The following is a 24,134-nucleotide window of genomic DNA, read 5'->3' as shown; positions in this document are numbered from 1 at the left end:
GGGGGGGTCTGTCTGTGGTCAGCGTGGTTTCTGCGTCCCGGGATTGGAACTCCCCCGCCTGAAGCCCAAGTCTTAAATGAGCAGTCCTGCACAGGGACGTCAGGGTCCCAGATGTGTACTATTGTCACGCAAATGTGTGTGCTCCTGGATGCCTGGGCCTGTTCTGGGTGGTGGAGATGGGGTCATCAAGAGACAAGTTGGGGCTGGTCTGGACGCGGTCCCAGTGTGAGAGCATGGCAGCCTACAGCACCCGAGGGCGAGTGTTGTCTCTTAAATGAGTTGGTCAGAGAAGGCTTCTCTCAAAGGTGGCCGTTGGCAAACAACAAAGACAAAAATAAGTACCCAAAATACCATAAATTGCTAAGCATGGGCCATGCTCTGAAGTCTTCTTCCTTTTTTTTAAAGATTTTATTCATTTATTTGACGAGAGAGAGACAGCGAGAGCAAGAACACAAGCAGGGGGAGTGGGAGAGGGAGAAGCAGGCTTCCCGCTGAGCAGGTAGCCCGATGCGGGGCTCCATCCCAGGACCCTGGGATCATGACCTGAGCTGAAGGCAGACGCTTAACGACTGAGCCACCCAGGCGCCCCTGAAGTCTTCTTCCTAAAACCCATCACCCCAGGACCATGAGATAACATGAGACAGAGTGCAATCGCGAGACAGTGTACAAAACCTCAGCACTCCTCCTACAAGCCATCAAGACCTTCAGAGTAAGGAGAGCCCAGGGAGACACCACCCGTCATGTGGGACTCCAGATGGGGTCCTGGAACAGCAAGCACGAGGAGATCTGGACAGAGCTCAGACAGGCTCGTCAGCTGTGACAGTGAAGATGGCAGCCATGGGGGACACTCCTCCCAGCTCTTCCTCAAGTCTGAAACCATGCTAAGATGTAAACAGTACCCTAAAGATGCTGTGCAAGAAAACAGCCATTTTCCACTACTTTCCCCAGGGTGGATGCGGCCCACCTGTGTCATTCCCAGCCTCCGAAGCCCAGGAGACCCCCGGGGCCAGTCGCTGGCCGGGCCACCTACACTGCACAGGACTGCGGAGGTCTCTGGAAAGTTCTTCCCCACACTGACGCGAGGCAAACCCGGTCCTGTGGCGACGCTGCCACCTGCTGGCCACGCAGCCTACCAACACGGCTTCTGGAGGAGAGGGTGAATTTCTGAGATGTCAAGTCATGGTTTCCACCCCCACCGCTTCTGCATTTTCCACCGTGGGACAGGGAAAACACAGGTGCTGGAAACAACAGCAGAGGTGACAGAGCGGGCCCGCCCAGGCCTCCCGCGAGTCCCCAGCAAGCCAGACGCCATCCTGCTGTTCTGCTCCCAAGCCCACGTGCTGGCCTCCCCCCGGCTCCCCTCCTCACCACCTGCGCCCTCATCCACTCCCAGGGCAGGGTGGCCTCACCGAGGGAGCACGGCACCTCTTGCTCCATGCAGATGCAGACACGCTGTGGGAACCCCTCCACCCCAGAGGCTGAAGTGAGCACCAGGATGAACACCCATCGTCATCGTGGATGTGGTCCCACTCCTTCCACACACACACCGTCCGTGACTGACAGGCGAGGCCACACACCCTGAATCTAGGTGCTGCTGGGAAGGTGTCTGTGGATGTGGCGAAGGCCCAGCACCAGCTGACTTTACGTGAGGCTTCCCTGAGGAGGAAGACATGCGGCCTGTGGTCAGCAGCCTTGGCCCGTGCCCTTCCTGATGGCAGGCCCTGCGGAATCCGCACTCACCTAGCTTCCTGCCGCTGGACCACGGCCGCAGAGGCCCTGGCACACACTTCCTGCTCCTCTCCAGCCCTGTCTGCACCTGGACACTCGGGGTCAGAGCAGGCCCGGCAAGCCTCTTCTCCCCTGTATGGCGTGTGCTGGCATCTGCCACCTGGCACGCGACACTCTCTCCAAAACCACCAGGTACACAGAAAACCCACGAATGTGGTGGAGCTCCATGAGAACACGGGCTGTGGAGGCCCAGCACTGTGCCTGGCACAGGGAGTTCTCCATCAGCGCTGGCAGAATCAACAGCTGAAGGCGCTCTGCGTCGGGCCTGCCAGCCCCGGGTCCCCTCACTGCCCAGCCCCACCCCCCAGGGGAAAACCGCAGGGTGGGGGCACTGACGGCCTAGCCTGAGGCCTCCCTCATCAGGGTCTTGGGCTCGTGGGTACTGCCCATCCTCCTTGGCCCCTTTACGGGCTTCCCAGTCCTGCCTTGAGAAGGGCCAAAGAAAAATCTGGAAATGCCAAGAAATTACCTGTTTAAATTAGCACTTCCAAAATTTTGGTGCTTATGGGACAGATCTATTTTCAGGTAAATTTCTTTTGAAACGAGAAGCCATGTAGAATAACATCAAAATATTCATGTGTTAGGGAACCAGGTTACATATTAGCACTGAAATCAATCACTTCAGAGTAAAAAGAAGCAAACATATCTCTTACTGTAACAGACATCCAGCAATCAAAGTCAACAGGAATGACTACTAGCCTGTTAGAAAAATCACAGTAACACAGACGTAAGATCATCTAAGGGAAAATAAGGTATTTTATGACTTTGGGATTTCTTAAGATGGTGCAGAAACAAACTTAAGGGGAATTTGCCCAATTAAGGATTTCTGTAATGGAGAATGACAGTCTGGCAGAGCTGGTAGCTTCTAAAGCCAACAAGGGATGCATACCTACAACATGGAACAAACAAACAGCACAGTAGAAGAAGAAAAAAAAACACCACAGCACAGGCAAGCCACAGAGAAATGTGTGAAGGCCAAAAGCAAATAAGGAGCATCAGATGCTCCACGTCACAGTCAATCAGACATGAAAATAAAGACACCAGCAAGATGCCACCTGACAGCATCAGGGTGGCAAATCTGAGAAGTCAGATGACCCCAGGCTGCTGTGGGCGGGGCCGGGGCTGGGACCTGGGACTCCTGCGACCCCCAGGGCCATGCCCAGCTCCGTGCTCCCCAGAGACACGCCTCACCGCCAGTGGAGGCCTGCAAGCCCACAAAAACTGTGCTGCAGTTTTCAGAGATTCTGATTCCTAAACACGTCCCTGGAAGGCGGGCTGGGATGACCCAGACTGACGCCAAGGTCGGGGTGGAGGGACTGGACACCCACCAGGGTGGGCAGGTAGTGCCCTGAGTCACACAGAGGAAAGGGGAATCGCCTAACGCGGAGCCTCCCTCTGTTCTGAAAGGGCCACCAAGCCTTGCTGAGCTCAGGGGAAACCCACACAGCCCTCTAGGGTGTGATACACCCGCGCTCCGGGGCGGGACTCAGGCTGTCTGAGGTGGCAGGTACTGAGGAAAACGGTCTGAAGTGTTCTCGTTTACAAACAAACGGACAGTCTGCACCGGTGCACAGAACCAGCAGATGCTCTCAGTGACGCAGCACGTGAATGGTGTACCACAGGCCGCGGCCCTGGAGACCGACACGCACTTACCCGCCTGCCAGACAGAGCAGCCCTTCTCTGCTGGGGAAGACACGCTGGCACTTCCGGGTGTCAAGCCGCCTTCTAACAACTCCATCTTCTTGCTGAACTGCACCTCCAAAATGGGGACAGCCTCGGGCATCTTGGCGGATATCAGGCGATAAGCTATGTCTGGCTTCCCGATGAACCGTTGGCGGACGCTGATTTCATAAGGTGTGTGAACCTTAATGTCGTCTATATCTTCTCTTTCAAATCTGTGCATGAGCAAAGAACTCGAATCACGGATTTCCAACCCGGACACAAGAATGGTAAGACTTCCTGCTTTAACATGAGATGCTGTCCCCTGGGAGATAACAGCAGGAATTCGGACCACTACCCCTTCTTTCCCAAGAGCTTTGGGACTAGCCGTTGAGGTGCCCCCCTTGGGCTTTGTTTCTGCTGGCATCTTCCAAAGCTTGGAGCTAAAGGGCCACCAAGAAGGGGACTCCAGCTCCGTCAGCAACCTAAAAGACCAAACAAAACACAGAAACACAGTCAACTGAGTTTTAATGTTTTCTTGAACACTGTTAACCATTTTGTAGTGTTCTTTTCCACAAGCACTCTGTGAAGCAGAAGAGCAGGAATTCCTATCCGTGTGTTTTAGAAAAGAAAACTGAGGCTAAGAGCAGGATCTCGTAGGCCTACGGACACAAAGCCCATCAGTAGTAAACACACAACATGAACACACATCTTCTGACTAGAATGTTGCCCTTTTCACACTGGACCCTGGATAATTCTGACTCAAAATAAATCCTGACCTCAATCTGGAACTTCCTGCAGTTATCTCTCCTTTCCAATGTGGTAACAAGCATATGTGGCTACTGGCTGATATAATGAGGGACTGAATTTTCAACTTAACTACATGTGGCTAGTGGCTACCACAGTGGATGGCACCACTGTAAAATATCCACGAATACAAAGAGATCTACCTTGTAGCAAAAAAAAAGGAACCAGGAAAGGAAAAGCAAAGGAACAAAGATGAAACGGTATCAACAAAAAATAAATATCAAGATGGTGGAGTTAGACTCAACCATATTAGTAATTATACTAAATGTAAATAGACTAAATCCTCTAATTTAAAGGCAGATTGTCAGCCTGGATTAAAGAATAAACCACCAAGACACAGCTATGTCTTGTTTATAAGAGACACTGAAATATAAGGACACAGAAACATCAAAAGCAAAGGGACTGGAAAAAAGATATATTGTGCCAAAAGTAAACTCTAAGACAGGGAGTGTTACCAGGGATAAAGACAGACAATACATAAAAATAAGAGAGTCAATTTGACAAAAAGACTTAATACTAAACATGTATATCTAACAAAATTTCAAAATTCATTAAGCAAAAATTAACAAAACTGAAAGGAGAAATAGACAATCACAGTTGTAGATTTCAACAAATTTCTCTCCATAATTAACACAGCAAGAAGACAAAAATGGTTAGTAAGAATATAAACACTATTTAATCCACTCAGCCTGACTGATATTTAGGGAAACATCATCCAACCGCTGAATGCACACTCTTTTAAAGTGTATTCAGAACATTAAGAAAAGAGTATAACACATCTCAATAAATTTCAAGTATCGAAATCCTACAGAGCATACCATCTGTACCCAAAGAAATGAAATTTGAAATTAATGACAAAAGACTAATAGAAAGTCCTCAAATATTTGGAGATTAAGCACAATTCTAAATAAAGGGAATTGGAAAATATCTGAAGTGAATGAAACAAAACAATATGCAGGAAATGGCATGATGCAAACAGAGCAGTCATGAGGAAAATTTATAGTTCTCAATGCATGTATTTGAAAACTTCTTAGAAAGGTTTATAATCAGTGACTTAAGCTTCTGTCGCAAAAAGTTGTAAATTAAACCCAGAGTAGAAGAACGGAAAAGCAGAAATCAATGAAACTGAAAACAGAAAAAAAGAAAATATTAACAAAGCCAAAAGTTGGTTCTTTGAAATAATTTTTAAAAATTAAACCCTTACAAGAAATGAACAAGAATAAAACAAAGAGGGGCGCCTGGGTGGTTCGGTTGGTTAAGCGTCTGCCTTTGGCTCAGGTCATGATCCCAGGGTCCTGGGATCGAGCCCCGCATCGGGCTCCCTGCTCAGTGGGGAGCCTGCTTCTCCCGCTCCCTCTGCTTGTGCTCTCTCATTCTCTGTCAAATAAATAAATAAAATCTTAAAAAAAAAAAAAAAGAATAAAGCAAAGAAAATGCACATTACCAATATCAGGAATAAAAAGGGAGGCATCACCATAGATCCCTTTAGCCCCTGAAAGCCTTCTAGGGGATATCATACCCAACTTTACACCAATAAATGGGACAACTTATATGAAATAGACAAAATACTCAAAACACCCAACCTTCCAAAACTGAAGCAAGAAGTAGTTTAAGAATATGAATACCCATAACAAAGTGGCAGCAACAGAAATTTAGAAAAAAAATCCCACTTACAAATGTACCAAAGATAATAAAATACCTTAGGGATACACTTAACCAAGGAAATGAAAGACTTGTACTCTGAAAACTATCAGACCTTGATTAAAAACAAACAAACTAAAGACAACACAAACAAATGGAAATACATACTATGCTCATGGACTGGAATAATTAATACTGTGAAAATGTCCATAATTCCCAAAGCAATCAACAGATTTAATGCAATCCCTATCAAAATACTAAGAGCATTTTCCACAGAACTAGAATAATACTAAAATTCTATGGAACCACAAAAGACCTCAACTAGTCAAAGTGATCTTGAGAAATAAGGACAAAGCTGGAGGTAGCAGAATCCCTGATTTCAGGATATACTACCAAGTTGTAGTAATCATAACAGCACAGTACTGACACCAGAGCAGACACACCGATCAAAGGAAGAGAACAGAGAGCCCAGAAATACACCCACACTTACACTGTCAATTAATCTATGACAAAGGAGGCAAGAATATACAACAGGGAAAGGACAGTCTCGTCAACAAACGGTGGTGTGAAAACTAGACAGCCATATGCAAAAGAATGAAACAGGACTCTTTCTTACACCATACACAAAAATTAGCTCAAAATGGATTAATGGATTAAATGTGAGACTTGAATCCATAAAACTCCTAAAAGTAAAATCGCCTTGACATCCGCCTTAGTAACATATTTATGGATATGTCTCTTTAGGCAATGGAAACAAAAGTGAAAACAAACTGTTGGGACTACATCAAAATAAAAAGCTTCTGCACAGCAAAGGAAATCACTGACAAAACAAAAAGGCAATCTACTGAATGGGAAAAGTTATTTGCAAATGATACATCTGATAAGAGGTTAATATCCAAAATATATAAAGAACGTATACAATTCATCACCAAAACAAATAAACAATCCAATTAAAAAATGGGCAGAGGATCCGAATAGGCCTTTTCCCAAAGAAGACATCCATGTGGCCAAAAGACACATGAAAAGATCTCAACATCACTCATCATTAGGGAAATACAAATGCAAACCACACTGAGATATCACCTCACACCAGTCTGAATGGCTAAAATTAACAACACAGGAGACAACAGGCGTTGGTGAGGATGCAGAGAAAGGGGAACCCTCTTTACACTGTTGGTGGGAATGCAAACTGGTGCAGCCACTCTGGAAAACAGTAAGGAGGTTCCTCAAAAATTAAAAACAGAATTACCATATGATCCAATAATTCCACTACTGGGTAGTGGAATTCACCCAAAGAAAATAAAAACACTAGCGATAAAGATATCTACACCCCTATCTCTACTGCATTATTTACAACATCCAAAATACGGAGATAACCCAAGGGTCTCCCTAGATGGATAATGAAGATGTGACACACACACACACACACACACACACACAGTGGAATATTACTCAGCCACAAAAAAGAATGAAGTCTTGCCATTTGCAACCATGTGGATGGAGCTAGAGGGTATTATGCTAAGTGAAATAAGACAGAGAAAGACAAACACTACATGACTTCACTTATATGTAGAATCTAAAAAACTATGCAAACGAACAAACAAAAAGCAGAAACAGACCCATAAATACAGAGAACTGATGGTTGCCAGAGGGGAGAGGACTGGGGGAGGGGCAAAATGGATGAAGGGCAGTGGGTGATACAGGCTTCCAGTATGGAACAAATAGATCATGGAGATAAAAGGTACAGCATAGGGGATATGGTCAATGATATTGTAATACCAATACAGATGGTAGCTACGCTTGTGGTGAGTGTAACATTAACTTGTCAAATCACTATGTTGTGCACCTGAAATTAACAGAACATTGTGTATCAACTATACTTCAATTTAAAAAGGGGGGGGGCATGGATATCCACCCTCAGTTAGCTATACTGTGGTGTGCTTTCCCCTATCTGGAGCAGTGTCAGAAAAGGTACGTGAGGAGCCTCGACATCCACCCTTACCTGGCTGCACTAGGGGTCCTTCCCCTAAGTGGGACGGTGGTAGAGAAGGCCACATGAAGAGCCATCGGTAACAAGGGAAACCTTACTGGCTCAGTAGAAGGGGATGGTAACAAGACCCCCCCAATTCTCCCAGCTAGGGCACAGTTATGGGGAAGCTTGAAATCCCACTCCCAGCCAGCAGCAACAGGTGTCTGTTCCTACCCCAAGGCACAAACAAGGGCCAAGTGGGAAATTGGGGCTCTCATCCTCACATGGCAGTGAGAGGAATCAGTTTCCCTTCCCTTCTTTCTTTCTTTCCTTTAAGAGAGAAAGAGAGAGAGTGGGGGAGGGAGAAAGAGAATCTCAAGCAGCCTCCATGCCCAGCATGGAGCCCGACATGGGGCTTGATCGCACCACCCTGAGACCATGGCCTGAGCCGAGATCAAGAGTCAGGTGCTTAACCCACTGAGCCACCCAGACGCCCCAAGAGGAAACAGCTTCTTACTCCTGGGCACTGTGTCAGGGAAAGCTCTGCTAAAACAGAAAAACAAGATTCAGAGTCTTAATACCCAAAATGTCCAGGATACAATGAAGAATCGCCATGCCAAGAACCAGGAAAATCTTTTTTTAAATAAAAAATACAAGCAAATGCCAAAACCAGGATGAAACTGATGGAATTACTGGACAGGAATTCTAAAGCACCATCATAAAAGTATTTCCACAAGCAATTATGGACATGCTGGAAATAAATTAAAAACCACAAAGTCTTAGCAGAGAAACAGAAGACACAATAAAGTATCCGGGAATTTTTGAACTTAGAAATACAGTAACTGATATAAAAAATGGGTAAATGTAGACTGCAGCCTGAGATGAGAGATAAAAGAATCTGTGAAATTAAAGATCAAAGAATAGAAATTACTCAATCTGAACAACAGAGAGAAAATACTAAAAACAACAATGACAACAAACCCAAGGGTCCAAAAGAAAAGACTGAACACTCATCACCACCACTCCAGCAGGAGAAGAGAAAGAGTGTGGGGCTGGAAAAGTATTCAAACAAATAATGGCTGAACATTTCCCAAGTTAGGCAAAAAGACATAAGCCCGTAGGGTAAAAAACAAACCTAATCAGACCCACAAAGCATAAAACCAAAGAAATTACCGTGAAGTCATGTTAAACAAAGAAAAGATCTTGACAGTGGCACGAGAGACCTCACCTACAGGAGAAAACCAATTCGAATGACAGCGCACTTCTCATCAGAAACCATGGAGCCAGAAAGAAGTGGCACAAAGGTTTTCAGTGCTCAAAGAACTCTTAGTTGAAAATTCCACACTGAGTGAAACTTTTCTTCAGGAATAAAGAGGAAATTGAGTTATTCTCAGAGGAAGAAAACCCACAAAGAAATTGCTGCCCTAAAAGAATGTCTCGAAGAAGTCGATGAATCAGAAAGGAACTGGTAAGGGCAGGAATCCTAGAACATCAGGAAGGAGGGTAGAGAAACAGAAAGAGTAAAAATATAGGGAAATAAACTGCACTTGCTTTTTTCTTTTGAGCTGGCTAAAATATGTATGGCACTTGAAGTAAAAATTACAAAATTGATGTGGTTTTCAAATAGGTAAATGAAGTTAAGATAATTAACTTACAGAGGATTTATATGAATCTGGTAGGGTAAACAGACATAAAGACAGTGGTTAGGTTTCTACACACCGCTCAGTTGGGTAAAATGTCAACACCAGGGGCGCCTGGGTGGCTCAGTCATTAAGCGGCTGCCTTCGGCTCAGGTCATAATCCCAGGGTCCTGGGATCAAGTCCCGGATCGGGCTCCCTCCTCTGCGGGAAGCCTGCTCTCCTTCTCCCACTCCCCTGCTTGTGTTCCCTCTCTCTCTGTCAAATAAATAAATAAAATCTTAAAAAAAAAAATGTCAACACCAGCACACTGTGACCAATTATGCATATACAACGTAATACCTAGAGTGACCAATGAAGAATATATGTAAGGACATACATTCAAAACAGTGTAGGTAAATCACAATGGAATTCTGAAATAATATTCAGGTAACCTACAGGAGGCGGCGGACAAAAGAAATGAGCAACAGAGGGAACAAGTAACACAAAAAATAAAACAGCAGATTTAAGTGTTTTTACACCACACTAATAATTACATTGCTAGGATGGCAAAACTGCTCCAGGTTCAGTCCAATTTCTATCAAAATCCCAGCTGGCTCTTGTGCAGAAACTGGCCAGTTAATCCTGAAATTCATATAGAAATGCAAGGGACCCAGAATAGCCAAAACGCTCTTGAAAAAGGAGAATAAAGTTGGTTGACTCCCACTACCTGAGTGCAAAGCTTATACAAAGCTATGGAAATGAAGATGGTGCGGTACTGCCATAAGATCCACATATGGATCAATAATAGAACTCAGTCTAGAAACAAGCCTTTATGCGTAGGGTCAGCTGGTCTCCAACAAGGACGGCAAGACAATTTAACGGGGAAACACTAAATTGAAATATTGCTGAGACCACTGGATACCCACATAAAAAGAAAAGAAGTTGGGCCCAATTCTCATGCCATGAACTGCAAGTGGATCACAGACCTAAACAGAAAGGCTTAAAAAGAGTTAACCTCTGTGACTTTGGATTCGGTAATGAATCAGATATGACACCAAAGGAAAATGATGAAAGAAGAACAGATACACTTTAAATCTTTTAGGCCTGCACCCAGCCAGGTCTGGCCCAGAGGCATGAGATGCAATCAGGCCCTGGGATGCTGGTATCCCGAGGAGTCGAGGATGTGGCCACGAAGAGGGCCCATAGTTGTCTCCCACGGTCAGACCGCATGCTCCAGGGAGGGAAGTCTGCTTGGCAGTGTCTGAAGAAGGGAAACTGCAAAGCTCTGGAAAGCTCATTTTTTGAATATAAAAGATCAATGTTGGATGCTGGATCAAGATCGGGAGGAAGAAAAGGACATTTGGTACTGTTACGCTGAAACCAAAATGAAAACAACAAAGGATTTTCTCTGGTCCCTTAAAACAGAGAAGCCAAAATAGGACACAGATGTTTTGCTACATCTGTTGGGTTGGACTAGTTTTTCCCACCATGAATACGGAGAAACTGGATGAGTTCTTTTTTGAATATATATATTACATAAGTAAATGAATCTCTTGCTCTAAGTTATTTTAAGAAGAAAAAATTAACTGCACAGTTATGAGCTGGGAGCATTATAACGTGTTTTGAGAATTGTTCTAAAGCACAAAAGTGGGGCACCTGGATGGCTCAGTCCATAGAGCATGTGGCTCTTGATCTTGGGGTCATGAGTTCAAACCTTACATCTGGCACAGAGATTACTGTAAAAAAAATCTAAAGCACAAAAAGTGGAAAGATTGTTATTTTCAAACTTGACTCTTCAACCAAATGACACAATTTGTACATCCTTTGTGAATTTAATAAAGGCCACTGATGGGACTTAAAATTGATAACATGCAGTCTGAGGAGAAAATTTCTATTGGGAAAGTTGAGGATAAAACTTTCTTTTACTCAATCTGTCTTATTTAGTTCGAAAATAAATTGTGTTTGATTCCTTGGAGAAAAAAAATTCTCTTGTTTCAAAAAATATCTTCAAGAAAGTAAAATGGGGGCACCTGGGTGGCATAGTTGGTTAAGCGTCTAATTCTTGATTTTGGCTCTTGTTCATGATCTCAGGGTCATGGGACTGAGCCCCCTGGGCTCATGCCTCTGTGCTCAGTGGGGAGTTTGCTTGAGATTCTCTCTCTCCCTCTCCTTCTGTCCCTCCCTACTCCATGTCTAAAATAAATAAATAAATCTTAAAAAAAAAAAAAGGAAAATAAAATGACAATCCACAGAAAGGGAGCAAATATTTTCAAATCATGTATCTGATAAAGGGACTTCTACCCAGAACTCTATAAGAACATTACAAACTTCTATAAAGAACTCTTATAAACTCCATAATAAAAACACAACCACATAAAAAATGGTCAAAGAATCTGAAAACAAAATATACATATGGAAAAAAAGCATATGAAAAGATGCTCATTATCACTAGGAAAATGGAAGTCAACCACCCAGTGAGACACGACCTCACACCCACTAGGAGAGTTACAATGAAAAAGACAGATGACGACAAGTGTTGTGAGGTTGTGGAGAAACTGGAGCCCCTCACACATTACTGGTGGGGATGTCAAATAGTGCAGCCACTTTGGAAAACAACTGGTCAGTTTCTCAAACTGTTAAAGAGACCCAGCAATTTCCCTCCCAAGGTAAAGGAAAACAAACGTCCACAGCAGAACTATTCATAATAGCAACAAAGCAGAAACAACAAAATGCCCGTCAAAACTGGTCGATGGATAAACAAAATGTGATAGATCATACAACAGAATATTAGCCAGAAATCTACAGCAACAGGGCGCCTGGCTGGCTCAGTCAGTAGAACATGTGACTCTTGATCTGAGGGTTGTGAGTTCAAGCCCCATGTTGGGCATGGAGCCTACCTTAAAAAAAAAGAAGAAAAAAGAAAAAGTAACAAAGTACTGATGTATCCTACAAGGATGAACCTCAAAAACATGATGCATATGTGAACTCTCTAGAAAAGACAAATCTACACAGAAAGAGTAGATCAGTGGTGACCTGGGCAGGGCAAGAACAGAGTGACTGCCAAAGGGCTTGAGGCAACTTTTGGGAGTGACGGAAATGTCCTAAAATTGGACTATTAGTGATATCTGCACAACTCTGTAAATTTACCAAAAATCATTGAATTGTTCACATACAATGAGTAAATTTTACAGTATGTAAACGAGAAGGCTGTTTTAAAAAAAATCTACGAAGACACCTCAAAATAAAACATCAGACTATCTAGGATAGGGGGAAACCCGTAGCCACAATCCTACACAACTCAGCAATAACATACACTAGGAAGACAATGGAAAAGATCCTCAAAGTGCTGAGCTACATAGGGCTCAACTGTGAAAAGCCAAACTGTCATTCAAGAGTGCCATCTTCCAACACGTGAACACCAAGACCACACTATTTACTCACAGACGCCAATGGAAATACAACCGAACTACTTACAACTAGATTCCAGCAAACTCCTGATAGCAAAACCGGGTTACCAACTTGTCTTCATTTCATTTAAAGAGAGATATGGAATTCCAGGAAGTAGGAAGCGTATAATCCAGATTTTTAGTATATATATACAAGTTTGTTTTCGAGTTCTATGGGGCCCTTTTGCTGCTTTTGATCGCAGAGAGGCTGGCATAGAGGTTTCAACCACCATGAACTGAAGAAGCTTTCCTTCCAGCTAGAGAGAATTCAAAGAGACAAGCCCTATTTCCTTTTCCCTTCATGGGAGCCAGATACCTAAGAATGGAGAGACAAGGGAAGAGAAATTTCAACGACCACACACAAGAAGGATATGGTTTACAAAAATAGTTTGGAAAAGACACAAAGGTCAGCCCCAACCCTCAATAAGCAAAGACCACCAATCTCCAAGGAGCAGGAAAATTAGGTTTCCAGACTGAATCAGTCAGCTCGGGCTGCTGTAACAAATACCACAAACCACATGGCTGGACAACAGACTAATTTCTCAGTTATGGAGGCTGGGAAGTTCAAGATTAGGGTGCCAACAGATTTGGTTTTGGGGGAGAGCTCTCTCCCTGGCTTGGAGATGGCTGCCTTCTCATGTCCTCACACAGCAGAGAGAGATCTCCAGCCTCTTCCTCTTATCCCACTGTGGGGGCTCCACTCTCATGACCTCATCTAAACCTAATCACTTCCCAAAGGCCCTGTCTCCTAACACCATCACACTGAGGGGTGACTTCAATATATGAATTTCAGGGACACAAATACTTAGTCTATAACAGAGTTACCACAACATAATAGAATGTGTAGTTCTCAAGAAAACAATTACAAAACATACAAAGAAAGAAGTATGGCCCATTCATAAGGCCCATTCCCATCTCTGAGGAACCTCTAATATTTTAATTATTAGTCAAAGATGTTACACCAAGATCTTAAATATGTCTAATGAGCTAAAGTAAACTGTAACAACTAACTGAAAGAAATCAGAAAAAAATGTCTGAACAAAACAAGAATATCAGTAAGAAAAGGAACCAAAATCTAGAGCTGAAAAATACAGTAACTGAAATGAAAAACTGACCAGAGAGATTCAACAGCATATTTGAGCAGGGAGAACAGATAATCAGTGAATTTGAAGGTAATACCTTTGAAATTACCCAGTCTGAGGGGCAGAAAGAAAAAAGAAGGAAGAAAAATGAACAGAGCTTAAAGGACCTCTGGGATACCATCAAACATCCATAAATGCATTATAGGAATCCCAGATGGACAAGAGAGAGAAAGGGACAGAAAATTTGAGGAAACGATGGTTGAAAACTTCCCAAATCTGATGAAAGACATGAATGTACACATTCAAGAAGCTCAACAACTCCCCCAGAAGAATAAACTTAAAAAGATCCACACGGAGATACATCATAGTTAAAGAGTTGAAACCCAAAGACAAAAACAGAGTTTTGAAAGCAGGAAGAGACAAGCGACCTGCCACATTCAAGAGATTCACAATAAGAAGTTGTCCAATGTAATCAATCAACCAACCACCAAGTAGCTGGCTGAACAACCTAGAGAATAGAGCCATGCTGGAGACTCAGTGTTGGTCTCCAGATTGGGTCTGCAGCGGTGGCCGTGGCCAGGCTGGCCTCGGTGAGTTGAAGTCCATGTTGCTGAGACCCATCATAACTTCCATCTCTGTCACCACGGTCACTTTGCTCATGGGCCTACTGGGCAACTGCAGGAGATGCTGGGGAAACAGGCTGACTGGTATCCAGAGAAAAGGTCATCCTATCCACTTGATTATCACAATCCTCCTCTGCTGAAGAGACTCTGGTGAGCATTCACACGGGATACATCTTTGCCTTTTGTCCCACTCAGAGAGGTCTATCCATATACTTCTACCCCAGACCTCCCTGTCATGAAGTTTCCAATCATGTTTCTTCCATTCCCCAAACATCCAGCCAAACCACTGGCCACAGCCAATCAGTATGCAGTTGAGCCTCTAGCCATTCCTCCTTCAAAGGAAACTGTTGAGTAGAGTACCACACAACGGTCACCAATCTCAGGGGCCTCCAAACACGTCTTCTCACAGCCATCTTGGAGTTACCACAGAACACAACATGGTCAAGCACTAGATGGAGCAATGCCTTACCCAGCTTTACTCACATGGAGAAGAGACAGAACAAAATCAGGTCCAATAGTAGGCACTGGTACCTCACGGCCAGGAGGTGCCCCTGGCAGCCGATGCAGGACAACTGGCTTATGTACATCCCTCTCATGCTTCAGCTCAAGGACCAACCCCTCCCCCACAACTATGGAGTCTGAAATACGGAAGACTGGGGGTGTGCCTGAGAGCCACTCACATGCATGCTTCTGTAGAACAAAAGAGCACTGATTGAGCCTGTAACAGGGAAAGCCATTTCCCTACTAGGGGATAAGCCTGGCACACGCTATGTGTTCCAGGCCTAAAACCCATTCTTATGAGGCTGAGAGTGCGTCCAAAGACTTCATGCACAAGACTGCCTTCCCAACACAATGAATTTGCAGGTGCAGGGCTTGAAGTTCGGCCCACTGGGAGGACTTCTGAGTGTTGCCTGCATGTTGCACAAAACCATCTGTAAACCAGGCTCCACTATTTTCCTCCTCAGTCAATTACTGTAGGGTGTTCCCCGTGTAGGGAATGTGCCCTAGGTGCAGGCTGGGAGACAGAAGGCGGTATGGCAGGAGTGGGGGCCATGTGACCTAGCCTATGCTTTCAGGGCCTGCTTGAGCCTGATCTCCTGTAGCAGGGCTTTGCTCTGAAGTCCTACAGGCACGCACTGTGACTCCCTATAAAGGTCCGCAAAGGCTCCAAAGAGAACCTCTGTCTACCGCAGATACTTGGGGCGCCGCTGGATCTGCTGGATCATGGGGCCCAGGTGGCACCTGGACCTGCTACAGAGCCTTCTTGTTCCAGGCCCCACTCAAAACTAGCAACTTTTCAAGTCACTTGGTAACTGGCCAGAGTAGCACACCCAAATGAAGAGTATGTTGCTTCCAAAACGCTAAGGGGCTCACTAGGTGCCGTGTCTCCTTTTAGTTTTGTTTTTTCTTTTTTGGATTTTATTTATTTATTTATTTATTTGAGACAGACAGAGAGAGCGCACGCGCAAGCATGTGTGTGAGTGGGGGGGAGAGCAGAGGGGGAGGGAGCGGGAAAGAATCTCAAGCAGGCTTCCAACTGGGTGTAGGGCACGATGTGGGGCTCAAACTCATGACCCTGAGATTGTGACCTGAGCAAGCAAGAGTTGGACGCTTAACTGACTGAGCCACCCAGATGCCCCAAGTGTGTCTTCTTTTTGGTTGTAGGAAGAGCCAGATGCAAAATCTATCCTTCACCGTAAAAGAGATACTTCAGCAAGCCCCACTCCAATGGAGCCCTAGAAATTTCAATGAGGATGAAAGTCCCTAATTTCTGTCAGATTTCTTTCCCACCTCTGACAAGCAAACATCTTTCCAGTGCATCTGGAGTAGCTGCTACTTCTTACTTGATCCAGTCCGCATGGTATCCCCCATGTAATAGGCCAGCATGCTATCCTGTGAAGGGAGAGACAGTCAAGGGCCCTGTGACATAAAGCATGACACAGGGCTGGAGAGCTGGTATACCCCTGAGGTGGGACAATGCGGACGCACTGCTGGCCTTGCGGCTGAAAGCGAGCTGATCTGGTGGTCCTTCCTAAGAGCAGGGTGAGAGAGCATTTGCCAGACAGACCACTGCATAGAACGTTCCAGAGGATGTGTTCATTTGCTCAAGCATCTGCAACAGCAACTGCAATTAAGAGTACCACCTGGTAAGTTTAAGACAATCCATCTTTGTTCTGCACCGTCGAGTGAGTGAGCTGAGTGAGGATGATGCGGGGCTCGCTATCCACGCACCCTTCCAGTCCTTGACGGGGGCACTGATCTCAGAAATCCCTCCAGGAAGAGTTTACTATTCCAGGCAGTCCAGAGGCTCCCACTTGGCTTGGCCACCAGAACAGCCCACACTGCACAGGTCAGGGAACCGTGTGCGATTCTGCCTGCTGCTGGATGATGTGCTCCAGGACTGGGATGGGCTCGGGGCCTACTGGGCCCACTGTGACACTATGAGGCAGACCTGAGTTCGAACTCCACTGATCCCTTGACCCCCAGAAGCCCCTACTCTGACTGGTCTGCTGGCATCGGGTCAGTTCCAGCAGCCAGGGGTCCCGAAAAGTCTGACTGCTTCCTGCTCCCCAGTGCACAGCTACCCTGGTTAAATGCCTCAAGTCCCAAGGGGGAAGGCTGGGAGAAAGAACAAAGGTGTAAACTTTAATTAATTAATTAATTTATAAAGATTTTATTTATTTGAGAGAGCAAGAAGGAGAGACAGAGAGTACAAGTGGGGAGGAGAGGGAGAAGCGGGCTCCCCGCAGAGCAGGGAGCCCGATGTGGGGCTTGATCGCAGGACCCTGGGACCGTGACCCGAGCCGAAGGCAGACGCTTAGCCAACTGAGCCACCCAGGCGCCCCAAGAGGTGTAAACTTTTAGCAGCAAACTGGGGTCCTTCCAGCATCCCCATCATTCAAGGGGTTTCGGACCTGCAAACTCGGTCTTCAAGTCTGGGCGCTGATTCAGGGGCCATGACTGCTTTTTAATTCAAGTTAGAGGCTTGCTCACTTGACCCAGCTGAAGTATGAACTGGGTCAACTGGGACGCCTGGGTGATCCTGGGGTCCTGGGATCGAGCCCCGCATCAGGCTCCCCGTCCCTCTCCCTGCTTGTGTTCCCTCTCTTGCTATGTTTTTCTCTGTCAAATAAATAAATAAAATCTTAAAAAAAAAAAAAAAAAGAACTGGGTCAACTGCCCGTCTACTTCTCCTCCAGGGGCACAGGTCTCTCGGAGTCAGACTATTCTAATCACGGCTTTGGCTCTGCTGTCCATTATGGTGACCATCCCCGCTTGTCTTCAGTGGCCAAGGGCCACCGCCTGGAACAGCCACCCCAGAATCTAGTTATCCCCACTGAAGAACCCTCTATGTGGGGAAAGACAGAATACCAGGGACCTCTGAAAACAGGCGTGAAGCTGGGCCTCAAAACCCAACAGGCTGGAAGTTCATTTAACGAGAACCCACCTGGTGCTGCCAGGCCCCACCTCCGTCTGGTCACCACTGAAGGGGGCGTGGTGAGCTGAGAGCAGGAAGTGGGAGCAGAGGCCTCCCCCAAGCTGGGAGGCACACCCCAGGCCCTTATGCAAGAGGCTTTCCAGAAAATCCTGAGAGATAAGAGGACAGCCAACCCACAGAGCAACAACAGGCTGCTATTCAAAAGGAACATTTGGAGATTAAAAAATAAATCTTAGAAATTAAAAATATCCCCAAAATGGAAGGGTAGGAGGAAGATGAAACTCAAGAAACAGTAGAACAAAAAGACAAGGGGAAAAATGAGAACGCCATCAGAAGATCAATCCAGGACGGCTGAGAACCAGACAACGGGAGTTCCAGAAGGAACACACTTCAAAACTGAGAGGCAGAACCACATCACATGCTCACCAAACACCCGTGCCAACGGCCCCCATGAGCCAGGAGACCCCCACGAGGGGCACCCGTTGGCGGCTCTGCGGGAGCTCGCTGTGGAACTGCCGCACGTGTGGCCCTGTGCACGCCCCTCCAGCTCGGGCTTTTGCAGTTCGGTGCTCCCTGCACTCTTCCTTTACTGCTACTTTGCCCGTTTAAAAACTCTTACAAATGGTGCTTTTGTACACATCTACCTTCAACTGGGTTTTGCATTAACACTGCTTTGAGGTGGATCCAAGTCAGTCCATGCAGACCTAACAGGAATCAGTGTATTGAATCCGAGTCAGCAGTGATGTGGGAAACAAAGGCAGAAGGAAAGGAGGCTAAGAGTATTTGTCCTACACCCTGCAGCCTACTGACAAATACTGTGTTACCGTTAATGCCCGGCTACAAGGAAAGACCTCCTTGGTCTAACAGTAGCAAGGGCTGCGGTAGCCGGGTCGTCCTTAGCAGACGAAGATCCTTTTGCAACCTCGCTCATCTTTACTCCCCACCCACCCCAAAGTATAGCTCCTCGTAACCCCAGGAGCAGCTCTTTCCGCCCACGGGCCCTGCCCCGTGCTTTAATAGAACCACTATTTTGGGGCGCCTGGGTGGCTCAGTCGGTTAAGCGACTGCCTTCGGCTCGGGTCATGATCCTGGAGTCCCGGGATCGAGTCCCGCATCGGGCTCCCTGCTCGGCGGGGAGTCTGCTTCTCCCTCTGATCCTCCCCCTCTCATGCTCTCTGTCTCTCATTCTCTCTCTCTCAAATAAATAAATAAAAAATCTTTTAAAAAAAAAAGTACCACTATTTTGCACTGAAGACATCTCAAGAGTTCTTCCTTGGCTGTCAGCTCCGGACCTCACCTCCACTCAAAAACTACATAGCAGTAGTGACTGATGACTGCATCCCCTTGGGGATCAACTGACTATAGCTGCCTCAGTGGATGTGCCCGTCCACACACGCCGGGCTTGCTCATGGGGTCTGTGCACCTTCGGCTTAGCTAGGTCCTGCCGCGGCCGAGCCAAGTCCCATCGGTGACAGCGACACGAGCCGTCTCGTCCCGACCCACACCCTGACGGTCAGTTGGTGTTGTCCCACATCTACACTTGCTGGTTCAATCTACCTTTCTCTAATTACTGGAGCGCCAGTACCTCCCTCTCGTGGGCCGGGCTCATCCGCTTAAAAACAAGGCCATGTGCCCTGGCCTCCCTGTGCCCCCTTCCCACTGGCTGGGAAGAGTGCTGCCAACAGCTTCTGACGCAGCCACGGAGCCACACGGGGCCCCGGGGCGTGACCCAGAGCAGAGCCTTCGACCTGCCCGGGACGCTGACCTTCCTCTGCACCTCTGTGTGGGGGAAACAGCCTCCCAGCTTCTGTATGCCACGGGATCTGCGGCTCTCCGTGACGGCAGCCGACCCTACACTCCAATCAACGGCCCCTGCCCCTTTTTCTACCGAACTGGCTTTTTCTCATTCTGCCATATGAGCTCTCTACCTAGTTGGGTATGAATCCCTGGGTGAGAATACAAGTGGATGCTACAAGCATTTTCTCTAGCCTCAGGTTCATCTTCTCACTTTTGTGGTTTCTTCGGGTTTTTTTTTAAGATTTTATTTATTTGACAGAGAGAGACACAGCGAGAGAGGGAACACGACCAGGGGGAGCGGGAGAGGGAGCAGCAGGCTTCCCGCTGAGCAGGGAGCCCGATGTGGGACTTGATCCCAGGACCCTGGGACCACGACCCCAGCCAAAGGCAGACGCCCAACGACTGAGCCACCCAGGGACCCTATCACTTGGCCTTTGGTTAAAAGAACATCTCTAAATTGCCAGATTGTTCTCCGCAAGGATTAACCAACAGACATTTCCAAATAGCAGTGCGTGAAAGCGCTCATTCACTATCCTCCAGCTGGTACTGTGTATTCCTCCTTTAATTTTTTTTTTTAATTCTTATTAACTAGATCATCAAAACCTAGACTTTTATTATTTTAATGTTGACATAGCCCCCCAGTGGAGGGCTGGGGTCGGGCCTGCTCTGGGATGCCATGTGGTGACCCAAACTCCAGCTCACGTCTGAGTCCTAGGGCGGATTCTCTGCATGCCACCAGCAGGTGAGGGGAAGAGAACACACAGATGGGATGGGAGGCTTGCAGAGACCAGGTCCGGAAGTGACCTACATCACTCCTGCCCAGCACTCAGTCCCATGACCTCCCCCGCCCCAAGATGGCATGGAAGGGCGGAAACTGCCCAGCTCTGTTCCCAGGACCAAAACTCACAGAGGTCTGAGCACCTTCCACCTCAGCGACCACAGGCACCCCTCTTAAGGGTAAGATCTGGGGCTGTTCCCTGCAGCACTAGGCCTTTCACCATGCAGGCACTTAGGAAAGAATATCCCAAAATAGCCGCAGGTGGTAACTGCGGACTGGGGTCACTCGGGGCCAGGGGTTCTCAGCACCAGTGGCCATGTGTCCCTGATGTGAGACGGCACTGCCTACGCTCAGGGCCCACCACGAGAGGCTGCCACCCCGTCATGAGCTCTGAGGCAGCCCTCCCAGGCACTAAAACCCCTTTCACATTGCACACGGCTTAGAGTCAGGGCAGTGCTTGGCAAACTGGGGTCTTCGGGACCCTCCGGGGGGGTCTGTTTCTTCACAACAGCACCATGGCACTGCTCGGCTTTTCGCCCTCGCTCTCCTGCGTGTGCAGGGAGCGCCCGGAGGCCCCGGGACACAGGATAACCCGGCCGGGGGGCGGGGGGCAGGCTGCAGAATCAGGCGGGAGGACCCGGCCATCTCTTCCCACGAGACACGTCTGCTTTATCAAAGCTATTTCTCACTGACAAGGCTATTCCGTTACTAGGTCACAGGTTCATCATCGCACTTCTTCAACGGACAAATACTTCTTCAATATGTCGGCACACACAGCCACATAAGCAAAAGCTCCTCGGGGCCCCCAGTGTTTAGAAGAGCGGGGGGTCCCCGGTTTGGGAGTGGCCGTTGTGGCAGCTCAGCCAGCGGCTCCTGGAGCCAAAGAGCTCCAGCTCAAACCCTGCGGCCACGCGGCCGCGCGGAACAGCACCTTCGTGCGTGTGACCGGGCCCCTCGGCCTGTTTCCCCCCCAGGACGAAATGAGGCAGCCGTCCTCATTCACACGAGACTGGAGCTCTGCACCAGGCTCAGAACGTGTCCCCCACCAGTGCCCACCCGGCGTCACCGCGCACGGCAGGGGCGTGGCCCGTGTGTCCGAAGCGCCCCTGTACCTGTCAGCGACATCCAGGTCAGATTCCATCTTGTCCAGGCCCCTGGTGATGCTGTCCAGCTGCTCGCCCTGATGGTGGAGGACTCGGGCTGTCTCTTCCAGGCGCTTCTGGGAACAGGCCATCAGACCAGCCAGCTGCTTCCCCTTGGTCACAGGGAGCGGTGCTTCCGACGGAGACAGCAGCAGCTCTCTCCAGAAATGCTCGATGATGCTGAAGACCGCATTCCGATTGGGCTGCAAGGAGCTGAACCAGTGCTTGCGGTGGTCCTTCTCCAGGACGGTGATAGAACTGAAGACAAAGTGAGAAGCCTCCTTCTTGATCTCAATCACACTAGACAGGGGGAAGCTGACCAGCGCCTCCCCGGTTTTATCAGTTGCAAATCTCAGGGAGTGCGAAGTTAATGAAAGCTTTCCAGGAACCCATCGCTTCTCCGGCTCTAAGTAGTAGGAGCAAGGCCAGGAGTGCACGCAGATCTCTCTGCTCATCTGGCTCCCAGGCTGGTCTGCCCCACGGCCACGGCCACTCTGCCTCTGGAGGAGAGGGACAGGTTAGCGGATGGGTGAGGCTGGTGCGTGTCAGCACACTTGGACCACAGACAGCAGGACAGCTCGGGGTGCTGAGTACACCGGGGACTCCCACCACCCAGGACAGGCAGGATGGAGGTCCACCCCCCGAACCAGGGTCCACGGCTTGATGAGACTGCCGCCCCAGGATCCTTCAGAAGAACCCTTCTGCTGTGACAGCCCCACCAACACACAGTCCGCACGTGTTCCTACACTAACACTCTCCTCTTGAAATCTTCATCGTAAAGGAAATAAGCCTACAGGCAGACCTTTCCCTTCTTGCATGGCCCACAAATTCATCAAGTTCTACATAATTATCTAGCTCCACGTACGTATCTGTACGTACAGTTTTATGTGGCGGTAAGGAAGTCAGGCATGATGGATGTGAGACAATCCTGACAGAACACCGCGTGCGCCCCTCTCACTGACCAGATAAGCCCACAAAGCCAGGAAAGAGGAGAACCTCGTGCAAGGTCAAGCACAAGTACGTGACGAGGACTTGGCTACAACTAGACTTGGGAATGCCTCGTGCACCTCCCGTGTGTGCAGAGGTCCAGCTGTACTGGGGTCTGTCTTCCACTCCGCCCCCCGCCACGCCACGCACACACACAGTTACAGCATAACCTCATCTGTAAACGCGGGAGAACAAATCCCTGCTATTACCTCTTACAATACTGAGAAGTGTGGGAGTCTCTGAATCGTGGCCATGGCTTCGAGGCCCCCAGGCCATGCGGGACGGCAGGCACCGAGGTGCCAAAACTGACATCGTCCCTGGCTCCTGAAGCTCAGCGTCCACAGAAACCCTCTGCATTTGTTCACTGAGTTATACTTTAAAGACCCAGACTTCTCCACAATGCCACATCAAGCAACCAAGGCTGGGCAAGACAAGAAAAGAGCCTGCATCGCATGGAGCTTCCTAATTACACGGAATCCAAGTGCCTGGAGAGTCGGCAGCCACCAGACAGCAGGCTCGCCATGTGACCTCAGGAGGGCTCTCTAAAGGGCCAGCCAACCCACAGTTCAGACCTGCTGAACACAACACCGAGTTACCTCCTTGACAGCTTTCACACAAGTCCTACTACCACCTGGGGCACGGACGCAGCACGGCGGCCTCTCCTCTGGGACGAGGTCTCTCACTGGACACAGGGAACCAGAAAGCAAACGTGTCCTGCTCAGACTTCTCTCCCCAGCAAGAGGGACATCCACCCGACACTGAAACAAACACAGACCACTGTGGCCTGCTGGCCTGGGACCTCTACGGGCACAGACCTGCCAGGGCCGCTGTGCCACGGGGCCCCCCGAAGTCATTCTGACCGTGGAGGGTGGGAAGGTCTCTACTCTCAGAACCAGGGAATACTACCCACAGTTTCTGGTGTTTCCCAGTCCAAGACCAAGGTCGGAGGCTGGGTGCCTGGTCAGCACCTGGAGCCGGCCTGACCCTGGTCCTCCCGGCTGAAGGGACCCTCCTGCCATTCAGCCACCCGACCACCACAAACTGTGTCCAAGCCGCAGAGAGAGTCAGGGCCTGTGTTGTTCACCACTGTCCAGCGTTGGGGAGCTTGCTGCAGCTGGAGGCTGAGTCCCTACTAACGAGAGCCTGCGCCCCGGGGGACTCCCGAGCTCCAAGCGAGATCAGACACGCATGCTCCAGAGTGACGGAGTGTGGCACTGCAGGGTCTGAGGAGCTCCGCTCTGCCACATGCTTTACACCCATGGAAAGTTCCTTCACCCTCTGGGCCTGTTTACCCACCACTCAAATGACTGAAGACCAAAGGACAACAGCAGCTCTGAAATATGCTAGAATTCAAAG

General features: G+C 48.0%; 1 protein-coding gene across 4 annotated transcripts in view; it reads right to left on the bottom strand.

Annotated features, from left to right (window-relative positions):
• Positions 1-23,918, bottom strand: part of SNAP47 (synaptosome associated protein 47) — a 43,710-nt gene extending 19,792 nt beyond the window's left edge. For all 4 annotated transcript variants that reach the window (XR_004683706.1, XR_004683707.1, XM_035029921.1 and 1 more), the window contains exons 1-3: positions 23,375-23,918; positions 21,762-22,291; positions 3,442-3,932 (exon numbers count right to left, since the gene is read on the bottom strand). Coding sequence is in view for 2 of the 4 variants with exons in the window: in XM_035029921.1 (XP_034885812.1) it covers positions 3,442-3,932; positions 21,762-22,291; positions 23,375-23,632 (1,279 nt within the window). In the remaining 2 variants the exon portion in view is untranslated. The remainder of the gene's footprint in view (positions 1-3,441; positions 3,933-21,761; positions 22,292-23,374) is intronic.
• Positions 23,919-24,134: the final 216 nt, after the last annotated feature.

Source organism: Mirounga leonina, unplaced genomic scaffold (assembly GCF_011800145.1).
Source record: "Mirounga leonina isolate KUSES-001 unplaced genomic scaffold, KU_Mleo_1.0 Mir_347, whole genome shotgun sequence".
NCBI classification, from domain to species: domain Eukaryota; kingdom Metazoa; phylum Chordata; class Mammalia; order Carnivora; family Phocidae; genus Mirounga; species Mirounga leonina.
Note: the sequence above shows the minus strand (reverse complement) of the source record. Positions and strands in the feature narration are given on the sequence as shown.